Source organism: Mastacembelus armatus, chromosome 21 (assembly GCF_900324485.2).
Source record: "Mastacembelus armatus chromosome 21, fMasArm1.2, whole genome shotgun sequence".
NCBI classification, from domain to species: Eukaryota; Metazoa; Chordata; class Actinopteri; order Synbranchiformes; family Mastacembelidae; genus Mastacembelus; species Mastacembelus armatus.
The window spans coordinates 17855674-17872432 of record NC_046653.1 but is presented as its reverse complement, the minus strand read 5'-3'; the positions used below and the strand labels follow the sequence as shown (position 1 = coordinate 17872432).

Genomic DNA, 16759 nt, shown 5'->3' with positions numbered 1-16759 from the left:
TAACTCCTCCCCCCTCTCTGCGATCTGTTACGTCCTCCTCCTCCTCCTCTCTGGAGCCAGCAGCAGTACAGGAGCTGCCGTGCCTCGTCTTTCACGGACGAGATCCCGAAAGCCGGAGCATTAGCAAAACCCCATACAGCCATGGCCGAAAACGCCGGCTTGGAAAACCACCGCATCAAGAGTTTTAAAAATAAGGGACGTGATGTCGAGGTAAGTTCACACGTTAATGTGAATGTAAACAATATGAATCGAATTGGTTTTACGTATAAAGCCACAGCCTTTGGGCCTCGTTGGGCAGCCTGGCCCGGCTGCAGCTGGCAGCCAGGAGCTAGCTGGCTAACTAGCTGGTTAGCTAGCGTAAGATATCGTGAAGTGCTCGCCATCAAAAGTGCTTGTTGGCCTAACTTGTTCTGGGTAAATTTATGCCGCAGTTAAGCGATTGTGATTATATTTGTCCATCGGTGCCTCATCAATCTTCACTAGTTCGGGTTTGTTAAAGAGTAAGACATCTCAGTTGGACCGTTGGAAATAGGGCAGGCGGTGTAGCTGTCACTACGAGCTAACGTCAACTAGCTTGTCGGGTGGACACCGGTCGCTAACGAGGCTGGGCCTGACCGGCATCAAAAACTTGACATTTGCTAAGTCTAACAGCTAGCTGACCTTACGGTACGCGAATGCTAACTTGCGAGCGTCACACACATTCGTCATTATTAATAAAACACCGGCTGGTCCACATCCACCTTAACCAGACATCGCCCCTCCTTGTTAGCTGGCTAACGCTGTCTAGCAAATAGCCTAGCATCTCATACCAGCTAAACTGAGCTGTTAACTAAGCCACCAGACAGCTGAATGCAATGATCCGAGGTTTACGGTGTATTATTAACTAAAATAATTTACTTTGTCCGAGTATAATCCATCAGCACATTAGACTTTGATGACACTAAGATAGCGGTATTATTCAATATAGCTCACTGTAACTGGGCCTAATGTAACGATATGTCTCTAGTTTCATAATCTGTTTTATAATGGTTATGTCTAAGCATTTATCCAAGTTGACATTGCTCTAATAATATAAAGGACAATCGTGGTCACTTTACTCGCCAGTCTCATTCTATAAAACACCACCGGGATTGTATTTACCCCACTGGCAAGTCTACAGTCTTAATCTGTGGACATTGCAGCATCATTCAGTGAAGAAGACTAATTACAAGTCTCTGTGACAGCATTTGTTTGAAATGGGCTTTAAGATGGTGACAATACCTTTTGGCAAAGCTTCATTCAGACAAGATCTGGGAAGCTGAAAGCATTGTGCCAAAGGAAGACTTGTTTAGGTTATAATCATATGCATTTAGTTTATTAAATGCACCTCGAAGCCTAAGAGGTTACCAGTAAAGACTCATGTCTGTGATGGGTTGCTCTGATCTATTGGTAATCCGGACGTAATCCTGAAACAAAGGTAAATCGGTCAGGGCTGATTGGAGTTTCACAACCTACTGCTTTAAATCATAGACTGATGGCCCACAGTTAGTTGTTTTGAAACTTAGATTCAGTATGATGAGCACATGGCTACTATGACAGGCCGACTTTGCTAAGTACATTCCTGATGCTATATCAGGCATCTTGGATGTCTGACCTGGGTCCTTCTGAGAGCCTCTGTGTGGATTGGGGTTTTCCTAAAGGGATAACTGACTAAAACAGAGAAAAGGTGCCAGTTTGGGCTATATATTTCAGATCAGGAATAACATCTTCTGTTTATCTGATGTGATTGGGAACTTCTTTGAATTACAAAGAAGTTAAAGTCATGCTGCAGGCCTAAAGCTCTTTAGGTTTGCTTGATATCGTATAGAATATGGGTATGATGTGGATTGCTCTACTGTTTGCAAAGGGACATTTTTTGTTTGGGTTAATGTAGTGACGTTGGTGTTTTGCAGTGGTAGGGAGACACCACTCTGCTCCACAGCTTTCTGAGTTATGACTGTCCCAGATTATGTAAGAGCCTATTTAGGTAGGCAACATGAACCCCTTCAAATGGTCACAAGATGTTGGACTATCTCAAACTGTTCAGGATGAACTGGAAACTCAACAGACACATAAATACAGGCATTAGCTAAACTGTCTTTCCCCATCTGTGCTTTTTTGAGTTGTTTTAAGGATCTCTTGGTTTCATTTGTATTGTTGTATTGTATTGTAATTATGTTTTTAGCCTTCAGTCCCAGATGTCTAAATTTTAAAGAAGCATGTACTTGCCTCTTGCTGTGGTTGTTTTGTCATTTTAAATAATTATTGATAGTTTTTGAAATCAATGAGGTGTGCGATGCAATAGAAAGCATACATATTGGTATATTTTGCTCATATGCTTTTGTGATATAGCTATTGTTTCATTATGTTATCCTTTGTCAAGGGCTGCAGAATATATGTATATATTCCCTACAGTAATAGTTTAATAAAATTAAACATTTTCTTACAGTTTTTCCTGTTCTTTTTTTTTTTTGTTGCAGACTATGAGAAGACATCGAAATGAAGTGACAGTGGAGTTGAGAAAGGTAAAAAGGTCCATCCTCTCTTTACACACTCGTACAGCAAACCTAAGTCAGAGTATTATAAACCTGCCTCTGATTCCTGACAATTAAGATTTTAAGAAACTGAAAATGCAACTCATTAAGCATCTATCATGAGATCTGTTTCAAGCTGTGTGTTTTTGGTTTCCTTCAATACAACTACCATTTTGTCAGTTCTGTTCCGAGCCACACACATCAAATCTCTTCCTGTATCGTAGTTAATAATTACAGGCCCAAATACCTATTGGTCCATTAATTATCAAGGTCCCTTCCAAACATTTCCAGATATCTTTTAAACTAACATGTTTTTATTTCCCTTGTAACTTTTCATAATTTTCACACACCTTTTTACAATGGTAGCTGCCTTTCTTGTCTATCTTTCTGATTTGTATTGCAGTGTGGTATTTAGATAAATGTTCACTACCACCAGTTGTTGGTTATTTACACTTGACCACCAACTAACTGCAAACTACTGGCCTGTAAATGGCATAATTATTAACAGACTCTGTGGGGTCTTGTTTTTCAGCAGTTAAACTAGACTGTAATTGTTTTAAGTAGGCCATCCATCCAGTGATTGTCCTTTGGTAGACTATCTGAATTTCAATTAGTTCCATTATAAGAAACTTGTCAAATGTAATTCTGTGCCTTCCTTAATTGGAATGTGTGCAGCTTGCTGTAAAATGGGCGTGTCACAGGAATAATTTGTAGGTAAAGAGTAGACAAGCTGTATGTTTCCAAATGATGTTGCACAGCAATAACACTTCGGCTGTCAATTTTTTATTTTATTATTATTATTCAATTTATTTATTTTATTATTCAAAACGGTTTCAGAAGGAGCCTCCTTTTTTTTTTATACAGTGCTGTTGTCTTTCTTGATTGTTGGCCTTCATCATGAACATAGAAGAGATATACTTAAATAGGCTGCTGACCAGTGTGCAATTTGTGTGTAAAACAATTTGGTGTCTTGAGTTTGATGTGAACAGACATAATCTATGCAATCTACTGTCATCAGTGAACACAAATCAGCTGGTTCATCATGCTGAAGCAATTCTGCCTCCACCATGTTTCCCTGATGATGTGTTACACCCTGGATCACAATTGTCCACACATTCTTTCCATCACTCCATTTTGTTTCATCTTTCAATAAAGACTTAAAATGCTTAAGAATCTAAGATTTCCACAACAAACTGTAACCTGGGTTATCCACACATGAGACATACAACAGGTTTTACATCTTGTGATGAGTCCTTAGATTATGCTGGCCTTATTTATTTTTTTTCACCCTTCTGGATATTCGTAATTTCTAGTTGCTGAGTCTTAACCTGTGAAAACATAACATTTATAGGAGCAAGTTCTGCATTTTTTCTAATCAACATAGATGTACTTAGGCAAAATCTCCCCCTGTAAAGAAAGTCAAGTTTTGAATCAATTTTTGTGTATGCAAGCAAGTGTCCAGAGTTTGAATAATTCAGCACTGGCGGTCACTAGGAGAGAGTCCTTGTGGACAATGTGACAGTGTCTGGTGGGTTATTTTTCTGCTTAGAACTGTGAGCAAACAAATGGTATATTTAGTACAAGTACAGTACTCTTAAAAGCTGCTTGGTAAGGTGAGAGTGAGAACCTGGAGTGTAATTGTGAGTTGTCTGTCATGAGAACGCAAGAATATGTCAGACTGTCTTCGGACTCTGCAGATTTTGAAATTAGACCTTAGAAGTTTGAGTACACTGTAAAAGGACTATGTGTGTGCTGCTTTTGTCCTCCTGTCATTCACCTTTTTAAACTTGTGGAAGTTTTTTTTTATTTTCACTCACAGTTGGAGACTTTTTTAGGTTTGTAACAGATCAATAGATCAGTCACCTGCTAACTGGATGACGAGCTCTTTGTTTCTGATTTAATATAATACTTATCAGGAAGCCTTGAGTCAGTTATCAGTTTTTTCTTATGAAGAAATCAGTGTTTAGATTTGTCATGTCCTCTGCGGAAGTGTTTTTTGACAGCCTAAAATGCCACAGAATTGACACGCTCAAGCCAATTATAGCACAGTAACATTAAGGTTTGAAATTAACGTTTAGATGTTCAATTAACAAGAAGCGGCATAACTTGATACAAGGTCATCCGAAAGTCTAGTAAACAAAAGTCAAGGAACCCTTTGTGCTCACAGAGTTAGTCTGAGCATGCTGGCAAACAGGCACGTAAAGCAGCACCGTCATCAGCAGGCACTGTCACAGCCGGAGCTGTTAAAACCCAGAACATCGCTGCTGTGTATTGCTGAGGTGGTCTCAAGTCTAGCACATTCCATTTCGCTGGTTCAGAGCAGCAAGAAGCACTGCACTAGCTGATTAGTCATCAGTGACGCACATCAGCAGGATGCACAGTATGTAGGGCAGGGGAATCTCCTCCTACCACTGACTCACATACCCTGCAAATTGATGGGACGTGTGGGTCTTTCTGTCTGTGTACATGACCCTCTGTATTTCCAGACTGAGTGAATGTCTGATTGCTGACATCCCCAGCAGCAACATGGGACAGAGGTTCTTCACAATGTGTTTAAAGAGGAGTGAAACCTTTAAATAATTTATTGCTGTGATTATAGTCACATGGTGTTTTGTTGGCATAAAATGTTGTCACAGGTACTTTTTTTTTTCCCCATCCAAATTTATATTGTGTGTAAACAGCCTTTTTTGCTCAAATTTAGATTTGTCTGCATGGATATAAGTTCAGTTCATCTGAATGTCCCTGTCCTCTCCCTGACTGTGACGTAATTGGCTGTACTGTCAAGGTCTGTCAAGTGTAAGGAGCAGAATGTAGGCTAACCCTAGCGTCAGCTTGTATCTCTCCCATGTTGCTGCTGGGGATGTTAGAATTTCTAAGGCTGATAAGAACTGAAAAACAATGTTGTGTATGAACAAGGTTTATTCTTCAGCAGTTGCAGTAAACACAGCACACATTTAAGGTTCAGCATCCTTCAAAGATGAGCATATGTTTACTTTGTGGATTAGCCTACAGACATTTCTCCAACTTACTACTTTAAAATGGGATTTCAGACATGTAGGCTATACTGCAGAAAGTTGTGAAAAGTAAGATTTTTGGAGGTAAGGCTGTTACTTTAAGAATTCATGAATGCATTAATGAATACTTTGATGTCCTCCCCTCATCACTTTCCTTTTTTTCTTTTTGTCAGAACAAACGAGACGAACATCTACTGAAGAAGAGAAATGTCCCACAGGAGGAAAGTCTGGAGGACTCTGATGTCGACTCAGACTTCAAAGGAGTAAGTATGAGTGTGTGGGCGTGGGCTTGAGCTAGAGAGATTATTGAGACTGGACTCCATGGATAGCAGGTCATAAGGGTTAAAATCAGGTGGGTGGTGTGTTAAGTGTGAATACAAACATGATATAACCTAGAAACGGTATCTGACCAAATATTCCCTGCCAAATAAAATCATTTACAGTGAAACAATGAAAAAGAATTTGGAGCCTTAAGCTATAACATAGGACCGTCCTCAGTAAGTTGAGGTTTTCCTGTTCCCATGGAATTATTGAAATTCAAATTTCGAAGAATCAGTTCCATTCCATTCCATGTTTGACTATTCTAAAGTGCCCAGAGACAGGAAAATTTGAACATCTACAGCTGGCCAAACCTCATATACTGAAGCGGATTGTGGGGAATGTCTGGGGGGCTCTTTAACAGCTACAAGATGGATTTTTTGGTGAGATAATTTATTCTGTTAATGCAGATTTTTTTTTTTTTTTTTTCTGGCATGTTTGCTCCTCAAACTTTTTCTACTGGCTTTTGTGTAATTATACAATATTTGTGTAAAGGACAAATACAACTGCAGTTTTACATGTTCCAAGAAGGGAGTACAGACTTTGGTTTACACAAAGAAGATAGGACTAGATATGTTATTTGCAGAGCAGGCCTAATGATAAGACTAAGCATTATGTGAGTGTTGTGCCTCTACTCCAGAAAGCCATTTTCTTTTCCACAAGCTAGACAAGGATGGACAGTCAAAGCAGTCAAAGTATATGTGGCCTGATGACATCCATCACAGAACATGAAATGTTATTGTAAATCTTAAATATGGTGCACCACCCAACACTGTTGCTCTGGGCTTCTCATTGCAGTAGTTGAAATTCGATACCAATAGTTTGTAACTAAAATACTTAAGGCAGTTTGCATGAAGTGTCTGAAGTGTGTACTGGTTAATACCATCACCTTGAGAAAGTGTAACTACAGCCTTTAAATTATCATTTGATCATTTTAAGAAACAAAACATTAACCATTAACCCTGATGACATAAAAGGAAATATGTGATTTTTGCACAGGTTTGCAGCTGTGAGTCGGCAGAAATTATTGTTGATGGTGGCATATTGTTTGCAAATCAGGACTGTGCTGATATCTCTATACTTTTTTTTTATTTTTGCAGCAAAATGTGACGCTCGATGCCATCTTACAGGTAAGCAGTCCACATTAGCCAAGTCTTCCCTTATACAGCACTATGCAGACATTTTTAGACAAAATAATTTTTTTTTTTTTTAATTTTATTTCTCAGTTAACTTCATACAAATTGCAGTAAACAGACAAAAACAAAATCAATCAGAATTTTGTTTGACCACGCTTTTCCTTTTTAAGCAGCACCAATTCACCAATCAGATACTTTGTGTAATGAATAAGAATGTAAACATCTGAAGTGCCTAAAATGTTTGCATAGTATTTTCCATGAGCTTTGCCAAAAAGCACTAGTAGTAAATTATGCTGCACTTCACTCTTCGTCACTACAGAATGCTACCAGTGATAATGCAGTGATACAGCTCAGTGCTGTACAAGCAGCCAGGTGAGTTACCAACAGAATATACACACACAGACACCAGGTGCTTTTGTATATAAGCTTCTAGAGGTTATTATTTTATTTATTTTATTTTATTTATTGTTTTTCAGAAAACTGCTCTCAAGTGACAGAAACCCTCCAATCGATGACTTGATAAAGTCTGGGATCCTGCCTATTTTAGTCAAATGCCTGGAAAGGGATGACAAGTAAGTCTGCTTCCTAGTCTGTCAAGTCTGTCTTCAGTGTTATTTTTCTCTGACACATTAAAAGGTTCTGGGTGGTTAGACTGCAGACTGCTGTGTAGGGTCTGATGGATTACTGATACTGCTCCATTAGGTCTTTGATGCAACGGAGACTTTGTGTACATGAGTGTGTGTATGTGTGTATATATCCCTTTGTCCACACGTGACAGTGTGTGGAGGCACGCAGGGCAGTTGGCTGGCCCCCTCAGCCCAGGCCAAGCCAAATATAACAGCATTCCTGTCTCTTGGATTTCCCTATTTCCCAGGACCTTGTGTTCACTGAGGGGGGAGAATGAATAGTTGGGGTTGAAGAACTTCTGAGGAAGAAGTTGTAAGGACTTTAGCCATGGCAACACACAGCGTTGCGTTAACATGGAACACAAGCTTAAGTTGAACATTTGTGTAATTTTTGAGTTCCTGTTAAATGCAGCAGTGCAGCGTAAGTCGTGCATCCATCATTATCTATGCTGGTGCTCTAGCATTATGGCAGAAAGCTAGTTCAGTTTGACAGATGGACAGAATTACAGTAAGATGTACAGCATGCAAACCAGCACCACTTAACATGAATGAGAGCAGACAAAATATCTTTTCTGCTGTTTTTTAAATTAAATCTGTGAATGCAAGACGCAGGCAGCTACCACAGTGGCTGGTTGCATCTCAAAGAGCACCACCTCCTGTTTTATGTTTCACTCCCCAGCTAATTATTAACAAACCAGTAGAACTCCAGACGATGGCTGGTGGTCTGGTGTAATATTTAGTGGGGTAGACACACTTTGCCATGATTTACTAGCATTTGGCTTGTGGGTGGTGTGAAGATCACTTGCAACTCTGTGATATCATTTTTTTTTTCTGTTGCACAACTTCTTAAATATATCTATATTTTTTTGATAGTCTAGCCACGGTCTGCCAAACAGCATGATATCTAGACCACTGATCTGTGTCAAATGAAAACACATTGATGTCTTTGGAAGCAGCCAGCTTTTGATCGAAATAGGTTTGAGCTGCATTGCTCCTAAAAATGCTTTTGCTAATGGAAATGAAAAACAGAGAAGTTTGAAACTACTGTTGAAAGTAAAGTTTGTTTTTGTGGGTTTGGTACCTTTTGTCTTGCAGCCCCTCTCTTCAGTTTGAGGCAGCTTGGGCTCTGACCAACATCGCGTCTGGGACATCAGCACAGACTCAGGCTGTGGTTAAATCTAGTAAGTTGAACTCACATTCACTCTCCCCCCTCAGTCTGTGTTTGTGTACTGTCTGCAATTTCCAGAGCAATCATATTTATTTATTTATTTTTTGCTCAACGACTTTTACTATTATGTGGAATATCCACCGAAGTATATTTAATTTATATTTATAAATCTGTGTAGAAGATTTCATCTATTGTTGATCAGTTCAAGTATTTACCCTAACTTAAACTAAACTTCATTTATTTTAGGCAATAGTGAGTTTTATGTCAGGGTGCCTAAAGCCAAGGCCCATATTCCCAAGGGGAGACTGTTTTTTTTTTACTGATTTTTAAACATTTTTCACGAAAACAATAACTTAATAATTATTTTGACCTAAACAGTCTGTTAAAAATGACAGTGTAAATTTAATTTAGAGCTGTGTTCAGATTTAAATTTGTGCTGGCAGAGTATTTATTTTATTGCACTGCGCTAAAGTCTATGAGGACAAAGCTGCTGCAAGTTAAAAAGTGTAGAACAGAGAAGAAGACATCTACAACTGGAGACATAACTGAATCATTTATTTTGGTATTGAGTGAAACATTTCTTTCATTATGTCCATTTCTCCTTGTTTGAGTGTGACTATAATGAAGAAACTAGTTGAGTGTAGTGGATTAGCAGCTGCATAACTGTTGAGCTAATCTTGGTTGCAATTAGGATTAGTTGGCAATACTGCTGTTTTTTTTTTGTTTTTTTTTCTTCCTGGTGTTACAGATTCTGGTTATTGATCAAGAATTGTGGTATGGGCTGGATGCAGTATTAATAAATCACAATTATTATCCTACATTAAGTTCATATAGTGACGTTACCAAACTGTACCATGCATATATGTCAGCTAAATTGTATCATATCCTCATATTAATATCCCCTCCTCAAGAATATTTATCCCAAACACCTACACAGGTGTTTACAGCTTTTCTGAGAATCAGATCTCAGCTTCTAGGAACTGAGTGAGGTCACCAGAATTTATTAGTAACCAAGATTCATCGTGTCCAAGTAGGTGGAACAAAACAGGAGATTTCATGTCAGTCAACTGTCTGTACATGTCCCACAGCCCTGAGAAGATGATTATAAAGGCAGCTTTGAACAGATATGTGCACTTCTGCTAGTTGAAAGGACATTTTTAGAGGTGACTAGACATATTTCCTTCTGCAAAGCCTTGACTGTCAAGAACAGGTCAGTGAAGGGAACTAATTCACTGAGTTCTGTTTTGTTGTAGGTTTAGATTAGTTGTTACATCCTGGAGGTGTGGTTGAGTTTTTTTTTTTAATAATTTTGCTCTGTTACCAGGCAGAAGAGTCTCTCATTTGGAATTGCACGAACTGTCACCTTGAGCAGGTTTTTGATTTGCTGATGTTTATATGTCCAGATGCAGTACCCCTGTTCCTGCGACTGCTGCACTCCCCCCATCAAAATGTATGTGAACAGGCTGTGTGGGCTTTAGGAAACATTATAGGTAAGTACTGTCTTGAAATTATTGAAATGTGGTTGTGTGTGTATGGCTTGCAAGCAGCAGTTCAGTCATGTTGACCTCTGGGACTTGCCTTGTCCAGGTGATGGTCCACAGTGCAGGGATTATGTCATTTCCTTGGGTGTGGTCAAGCCCCTGCTGTCTTTCATCAATCCATCAATCCCCATCACCTTCCTGCGCAATGTTACCTGGGTCATCGTTAACCTCTGCCGCAACAAGGACCCGCCACCACCAATGGAGACTGTGCAGGAGGTGTGTGTGTGTGTGTGTGTGTGTGTGTGTGTGTGTCCTGGCTTTTATGTGCCAGACAGATGGATGCGTTCTCAAGCAGCTGACTGTCAGTGCAGACTGAGTCACACACAACTTTTCAGTAGCCAAGTCAGCCTCATCACCCGGGGGAAAAAGCTCTTTTGGCAGTGTTAGAACTCTAGTTTTGACAGCTATTCATCTTTGTTTTTCTCTTTTTTTGTCTTTTTATTCTGTTTTTGCCTTCATCTGATCCTTCTATTCTTTTGCCTACATCCAGCCCACTCACAACCTACTTTTCTTTCCCCACAGATTTTGCCTGCCCTATGTGTGCTAATATATCACACTGATATAAATGTAAGTATGAGAGCAATGGTTGTCCCAGTCATTATGTTGCTGGTTCTCATAGTTTATAAAGAAAAATGTGCTGTCAACATGCAAGGTTTCTAAATATTAACAGCGTAGTTATTCCACACAGTCAGTAAATAATATATATTCATATGAAGGTCTGTATTTCTGTGTTTAGATCTTAGTAGACACAGTGTGGGCTCTGTCCTATCTGACGGACGGGGGCAATGAGCAGATCCAGATGGTCATCGATTCTGGAGTCGTTCCATTTCTTGTGCCTCTCCTCAGCCATCAGGAGGTCAAAGTTCAGGTGACGCTTCTTAATTTATTTTATTGAGCTAATTCTCCAGTAAAATAACTAGCTTTTTATTTTGTTCTTTTATGAATCAAAGCATTTATTTTTCATCTTTTGTCTTAAAAACTGCAGACAGCAGCTCTGAGGGCAGTGGGAAATATTGTGACAGGGACAGATGAACAAACACAGGTTGTGCTCAACTGTGATGTCCTCTCACATTTCCCCAACCTGCTCACACACCCTAAAGAAAAGATCAACAAGGTATCTGCCCCAGCCTTTATGCTGTCTTTAAAATCTGATGGAGATTGTTTGTGGCTTGATATGTTAATGTGATGAAGAGTAAAGGATTTATGGATTTGGCATTAAATATGTGTATGTGGAAGCTATGGTGCTTGTTTTGACCATTTGTGATTGGTCTCTTTGCAGGAAGCAGTCTGGTTCCTGTCCAACATTACAGCTGGGAATCAGCAACAGGTCCAAGCTGTGATTGATGCTGGACTGATTCCTATGATCATTCACCAACTGGCAAAGGTCTGTTCATGGTGCAAGAGCATGAAGGCTATTCCTTAAGCTTTGTATTGTCTATCATTTATATTGAGTTGGTACCAGATGGTAAAATGTTATAAATTTAGAAGAGCGTAGTGTTGGCGTTAAATATATGTATTGTTTTGCATCCCCACAATCTTATGTTTCATAGCCAGAAAAGCTGGACAACTTTTGATAAATGAAATGGACACAGCCGTGACCTAGATTTCCTGTGTGCCTCGGCGTTTTGCTGTTGTAGAGAAGGCCTGCTATGTGCACATCTTAGTGACAGCCTGTCTCTCTACAGGGTGACTTTGGCACTCAGAAGGAGGCGGCATGGGCCATCAGCAACCTCACCATCAGTGGGAGGAAAGACCAGGTGAGCCTGGCTTAGAGACCAGTAATGTCAAAATCTGTTGCTTACACTTTCACTGCTGTGAGGGCTGTGTTTTGTAGTGGACCATAAGTGTTTTTGTTAAAACTGCAGAAACCTAGCATACAAGTAAATGAATATTCTGTGATTTTAAATAGTAAATGCCTCACACTGTCCTTATAAAAGTTAAGGAGAATTTTTCAGTTTTAAAGATCATTGTGAGTAAATTACAAGTACATGTTTCACACTGGTAACCATGTACCTATGTTGTAATCAAGTATGGATGTGGTGTGTATGTGTGGGTTTGTGTAGGTGGAGTTCCTGGTGGAGCAGAACGTTATCCCTCCGTTCTGTAACCTGCTCTCTGTGAAGGACTCCCAGGTGGTGCAGGTTGTCCTGGACGGTCTCAAGAATATCCTCATCATGGCAGGAGACGAGGCCAGCACCATTGCGGAGATCATAGAGGAGTGTGGAGGTCTGTTGTTTGGATTACTCCTCAGGCTGCTTGTTTTGATAGGCTTCTTGATCTGTCATTGTGTAATGTTTGTCATTGTTTTGATTTTCAAGGTTTGGAAAAAATAGAAAATTTGCAGCAACATGAGAACGAGGATATCTACAAACTAGCCTTTGAGATTATTGATCAGTACTTTTCAGGAGATGATGTGAGTTACCGTCAGTGATTTGCTCCTCATATTTCTCCTTTTTCCTTTACATTGAACATCTATTACTACTCTCATCTCAATGCGCTTCTGTTTCAGATTGATGAAGATCCCAGCTTGATCCCTGAAACCACTCAAGGAGGAACCTTCAATTTTGATCCAGCTTCAAACATGCAGGCAAAGGAGTTTAATTTCTAAAAGCCAGGATGTATGGTTTAACCAGCTGCACGGGTACTCTGTAATCACCCCAGACATTCATCCATCTCTTCTCCAACCTGGCAACCTGGTACCGAAGGATTTACTCAGCATCACTTCAACATGGACACTCACCACTTGAAGGATTTATCCATCCCCACCTCTGCACTGTGGGGTGTTTTTCTTTTTAAATGGTCATCCTTCACAGGTCACGGCAAACCTTCACTGGAGTCCTGGTCGCTCAACAGGCATCATCACCATCTGGCAACCTGCACCAGGAGGATTGTCAGTAGTCTCAGCCAGTGCTTCTAAATATCACACAAAAATAAAACCAGAAGGAAGCCGTTGTGGCAAGATTTAATTGCCAAGTGTCAAGTCTTCACAAAGACACGAGCACATTTCCAGACACAAACACGCACGCACGCACACACATACATACACGTTTTGACACGTAGGATTTGTGTGCATACTTCTGTTAGGAGCCATCATATCACTTATGGGGGAAGAAATATTGCTGTTTGTTTGTGGTTTATTTTTGTGCTTTCCCTCCCCTGGATTGTCCTCTGGTGTTAACTTCACCCACACGCACGCACACTGACATTCAAGTACATACATCAACACACTTAGTCACTGATTTTTGGATGGCCGGGCACCTCGATAACCCTCTCTCACCCAGTTTAAAGAGTTAATCCCAGAGCTAAGCCATGATTATCCACGGACCCCCACTGCCCTCCCAGGAGAGTCCTGGGGCAGGTGGAGGGGTGAAAGGGCTCAAAGGCAAATAGAGGAACTCTGTGGCAAACTGTCTGATGGGACTTCTGACTCGATGTCACTTTTTTTAATGTGACCTCTGTTGAATTAGCAAACATTGTTTGTTTTAAAAAAAAAAAAAAAAAAATCATCCAAAATGTGAAGAAAATGCCATAATTTTTTCCAACATACACAACTATAAAACCTGCTAATTACCTGCTTCTGATTTAGCAGAGCAACATTTTTTTTTTTTTTCATGGATGTGAATACCTGTCATGGGAGAAAGCACCTTCGGGTGAAGGCGCAAAGACTTTAGTGAAGAGGAACGTGTCAGCTGTAGTGTTTATCCCCCCACAGGACATCAGTTTCTTCAGCATGAGCTCGATCACATCATGTGATCCAGTCAGCTGTTTGCTCGGGACTCCTCTGTAATGTGAAACTCAGAAGGGGGGTTTAAGAAAATCAAGCTAAAATCATCCCAAGTTGCTTATTTGACCTTAAACTTCTTTTCATTCTTTTATACTCTCTCTTCAGATACTTTAGGTTCATGTTTCACCTTCTTCTGGTTGAGTCTGTGGAGCTTCCATTCTTTTTTTTTTTTTTTTCTCGCTCAGTCTTATGCACATGTCTCAGAGGCATTTCGATGTCAGCCTGTAGAAAAGGACCTATACTCATTGAAGACTAAACTTGTATACAGAGTACAGGTCCCAACCTTTACAATACTTTACTTTTGATGAAGAGGTTCACACGTCATCACTCAATTTGAATAATTGTACAAAAATGTGATGTGTGTCTCTCCTTGCCGTCTAATGAATATATGAATATATTTACATAAAGCCTGTACAAAGCTGCTGCAGCTGACGGTCATTGGATGGACAATAACCTTTTTGTCACAGATGGCTGGGGAGGGTTTTTTTGTTGTTGAAGCAATATTTTTGTTTCATTGTTTTTATTTTTGACTTGCGTATGTATTGTGATGATATGCTGATAACTTGGAGCAGGCTGTTTTTTTTTTTGTTTGTTTTTGTTTTTTTTTTTTTGTTTTTTTTTTTTCTTCCTTTTTTCGTAGTGGTGACAGCCTATTTAAAATGTACCGTCCCATGTCCCAGTTGACGTGTGGGTTTGGGTTTGAGGTTTCAAGCTGTTGAGCCCAAACCAATCCTGGTCTCGAAGACTTTATGATCCTCTGGTTGGCTGCTAACTACTGAGAGGGGTCGGAACGGTGGGTGGGTCACATGGGGGTTTCAAATATTGGGTAGGGGTTGTTCTGGGCAGCCCAGGCTTGTTTTTGGGACTAGCTGTTTATTACTGAACAAAACTATAGAGAGGGTGTACAGTCATGATCTAGCAGACTAGACCGAGCCACTTTAAAGATTTACAATTTCGTTGCCTTGTATCTGAATTGGATACAAGCTTATGTTTGTTGCAAGATTTTTACTTGCTAATGAAAAGTTGTTTTAAATAAAATAATAGGAGAAAAGCAACAGACAGCGTTTTGGCCTCTGATTGTTTATATCTTTTTATAAATTTTAGATTGAATTCTTTAAGGTGGCTCATTGATGCTTTCAACTCTTGTGCATATTAAAGAAAAGAATGAGTTGAAAATCATTGTGCCTTTTGTTTTTCATTTCAGCGCAAACTAGGGTTTATTGAATAGAAAAGATTCTTTGAGCAATGGGAGAAGTGGCTACAGTAATGTGATCTCCCTGTTGTTGGAGTTTCCCACTGGAATGGTCAATACTGCTCTCTGCTGTTGAGAGTAACTGCTCCCTTCCAATCGTATTCACTGAACATTGTAACACACCGTTTTCCTCCCACTCATTAACTCCCTCTTCCCTTCACCCCACACAACACAAATCTTCATTGCCATATTTCAGTCGGGGGATTTTGATATAATCTCCTCTCATCTCGCCCTCAGGACATTATCTGTATTTCTGATCCTAACCAAAATAAACTTGCTGTTTAGCCGTTGGATCCTTCGTGCTTGCAAGTGTTGTGATTCACACATACAGCCGCTATTAGTCAAGTTTTAAGTGTTATGAGTGTGATTGTGAGCAGCCTTTAAGGATGTGTTCTCAATTTTGTGTTCTCTATAGTTTTTATGCTGTTAAAACTCTTCCACACAAAAATCTGCATTCCTTCCTTTCTGTGGATTAGGGCCAGTTGACAGTCATCAACAAATAAAAGGACGAAGGTAATGGAGTCGTCGACAGCTTTTGCTCTTGAAATCTATGAATTTACTAGATCACTTAGAAATGGCCTCATTTGCCTCAGTGCTGACACTAATTTGGTACCTGGCCCAACCAGTTTCACAGCTGAAAACTGGGTTACAGTGACGTTTGGAAAAGCTCACTGTGTAATTACCATGTTTGTTCTTTAGTTGGCTTGGTCTCTAGTAGCTGAATCCATGCATGTGTTTTGGAGCTCGAGGGTAATGATTAACCTGACGTGTAGATACTGAATTTGGGTTTTGGATGGGGTCTTTAACAAAGAAGTGAAAAATAAGATAACAGGTCTGCAGGTGGAACATTAACACTGCTCCACAAACCCCAGGTTTACTGTGTCACATTACTCTGTGGTAACTTAACATTATTCAATTCTAATATAAAAATGTAAACAGAGCGTCTTAAAACAACTTTCTCCAATCGTTTACCCTGTTGTTAGTCCTGTCTTGTAGATCTGTGTCGATTTTAACACCTATTTTTTGTTTTTTATGCTTATGTCTAGATTTCTAAATGAATGTCCAAAAAAAAACACACAGTGACACAGCAAACCTGAGGCAGGAGCCATTTCCATCTGAGAAATTCTGAATTGAGGCCTGATGTTCATTCGTCACGTCGGAAAAACAGCAGTTGACACAGTGACACCACAAAGGTCAAGGCCATGTACAAAGTAGTTGTTTTGGAGCTTTCCATCATTATACAATCCTCCTCTGCAGGTGGGAAGTGTCCTGTTGTGAAATCTAGCATTTTAAGCAAAACGTTTCTGCTCAGGAGAAGTAATACGACAGAGATCTACTACATAGATTTGTGGGACTCCAGGTGACTAT

The 16759-nt window shown here is 39.8% G+C and overlaps 1 protein-coding gene across 1 annotated transcript; it reads left to right on the top strand.

Moving 5' to 3' along the window:
* Positions 1–52: 52 nt before the first annotated feature.
* Positions 53–15318, top strand: kpna3 (karyopherin alpha 3 (importin alpha 4)). The gene is made up of 17 exons (XM_026295526.1): positions 53–210; positions 2499–2543; positions 5740–5829; positions 6985–7014; positions 7340–7392; positions 7497–7592; positions 8742–8827; positions 10218–10304; positions 10402–10571; positions 10878–10922; positions 11092–11223; positions 11341–11469; positions 11635–11739; positions 12041–12112; positions 12419–12581; positions 12674–12768; positions 12865–15318. Exons 1-17 carry the CDS (start codon positions 142–144, stop codon positions 12961–12963), a joined length of 1566 nt encoding a protein of 521 aa, XP_026151311.1. The 5' UTR covers positions 53–141; the 3' UTR covers positions 12964–15318.
* Positions 15319–16759: the final 1441 nt, after the last annotated feature.

Excerpts from the sequence above, each read along its gene's own strand:
- kpna3 (XM_026295526.1), top strand. The coding sequence starts at position 142 with ATGGCCGAAAACGCCGGCTTGGAAAACCACCGCATCAAGAGTTTTAAA. Across the intron at positions 211-2,498 it reads ATAAGGGACGTGATGTCGAG|ACTATGAGAAGACATCGAAA; the intron begins GTAAGTTCACAC and ends TTTTTGTTGCAG. Across the intron at positions 7,393-7,496 it reads AGTGCTGTACAAGCAGCCAG|AAAACTGCTCTCAAGTGACA; the intron begins GTGAGTTACCAA and ends ATTGTTTTTCAG.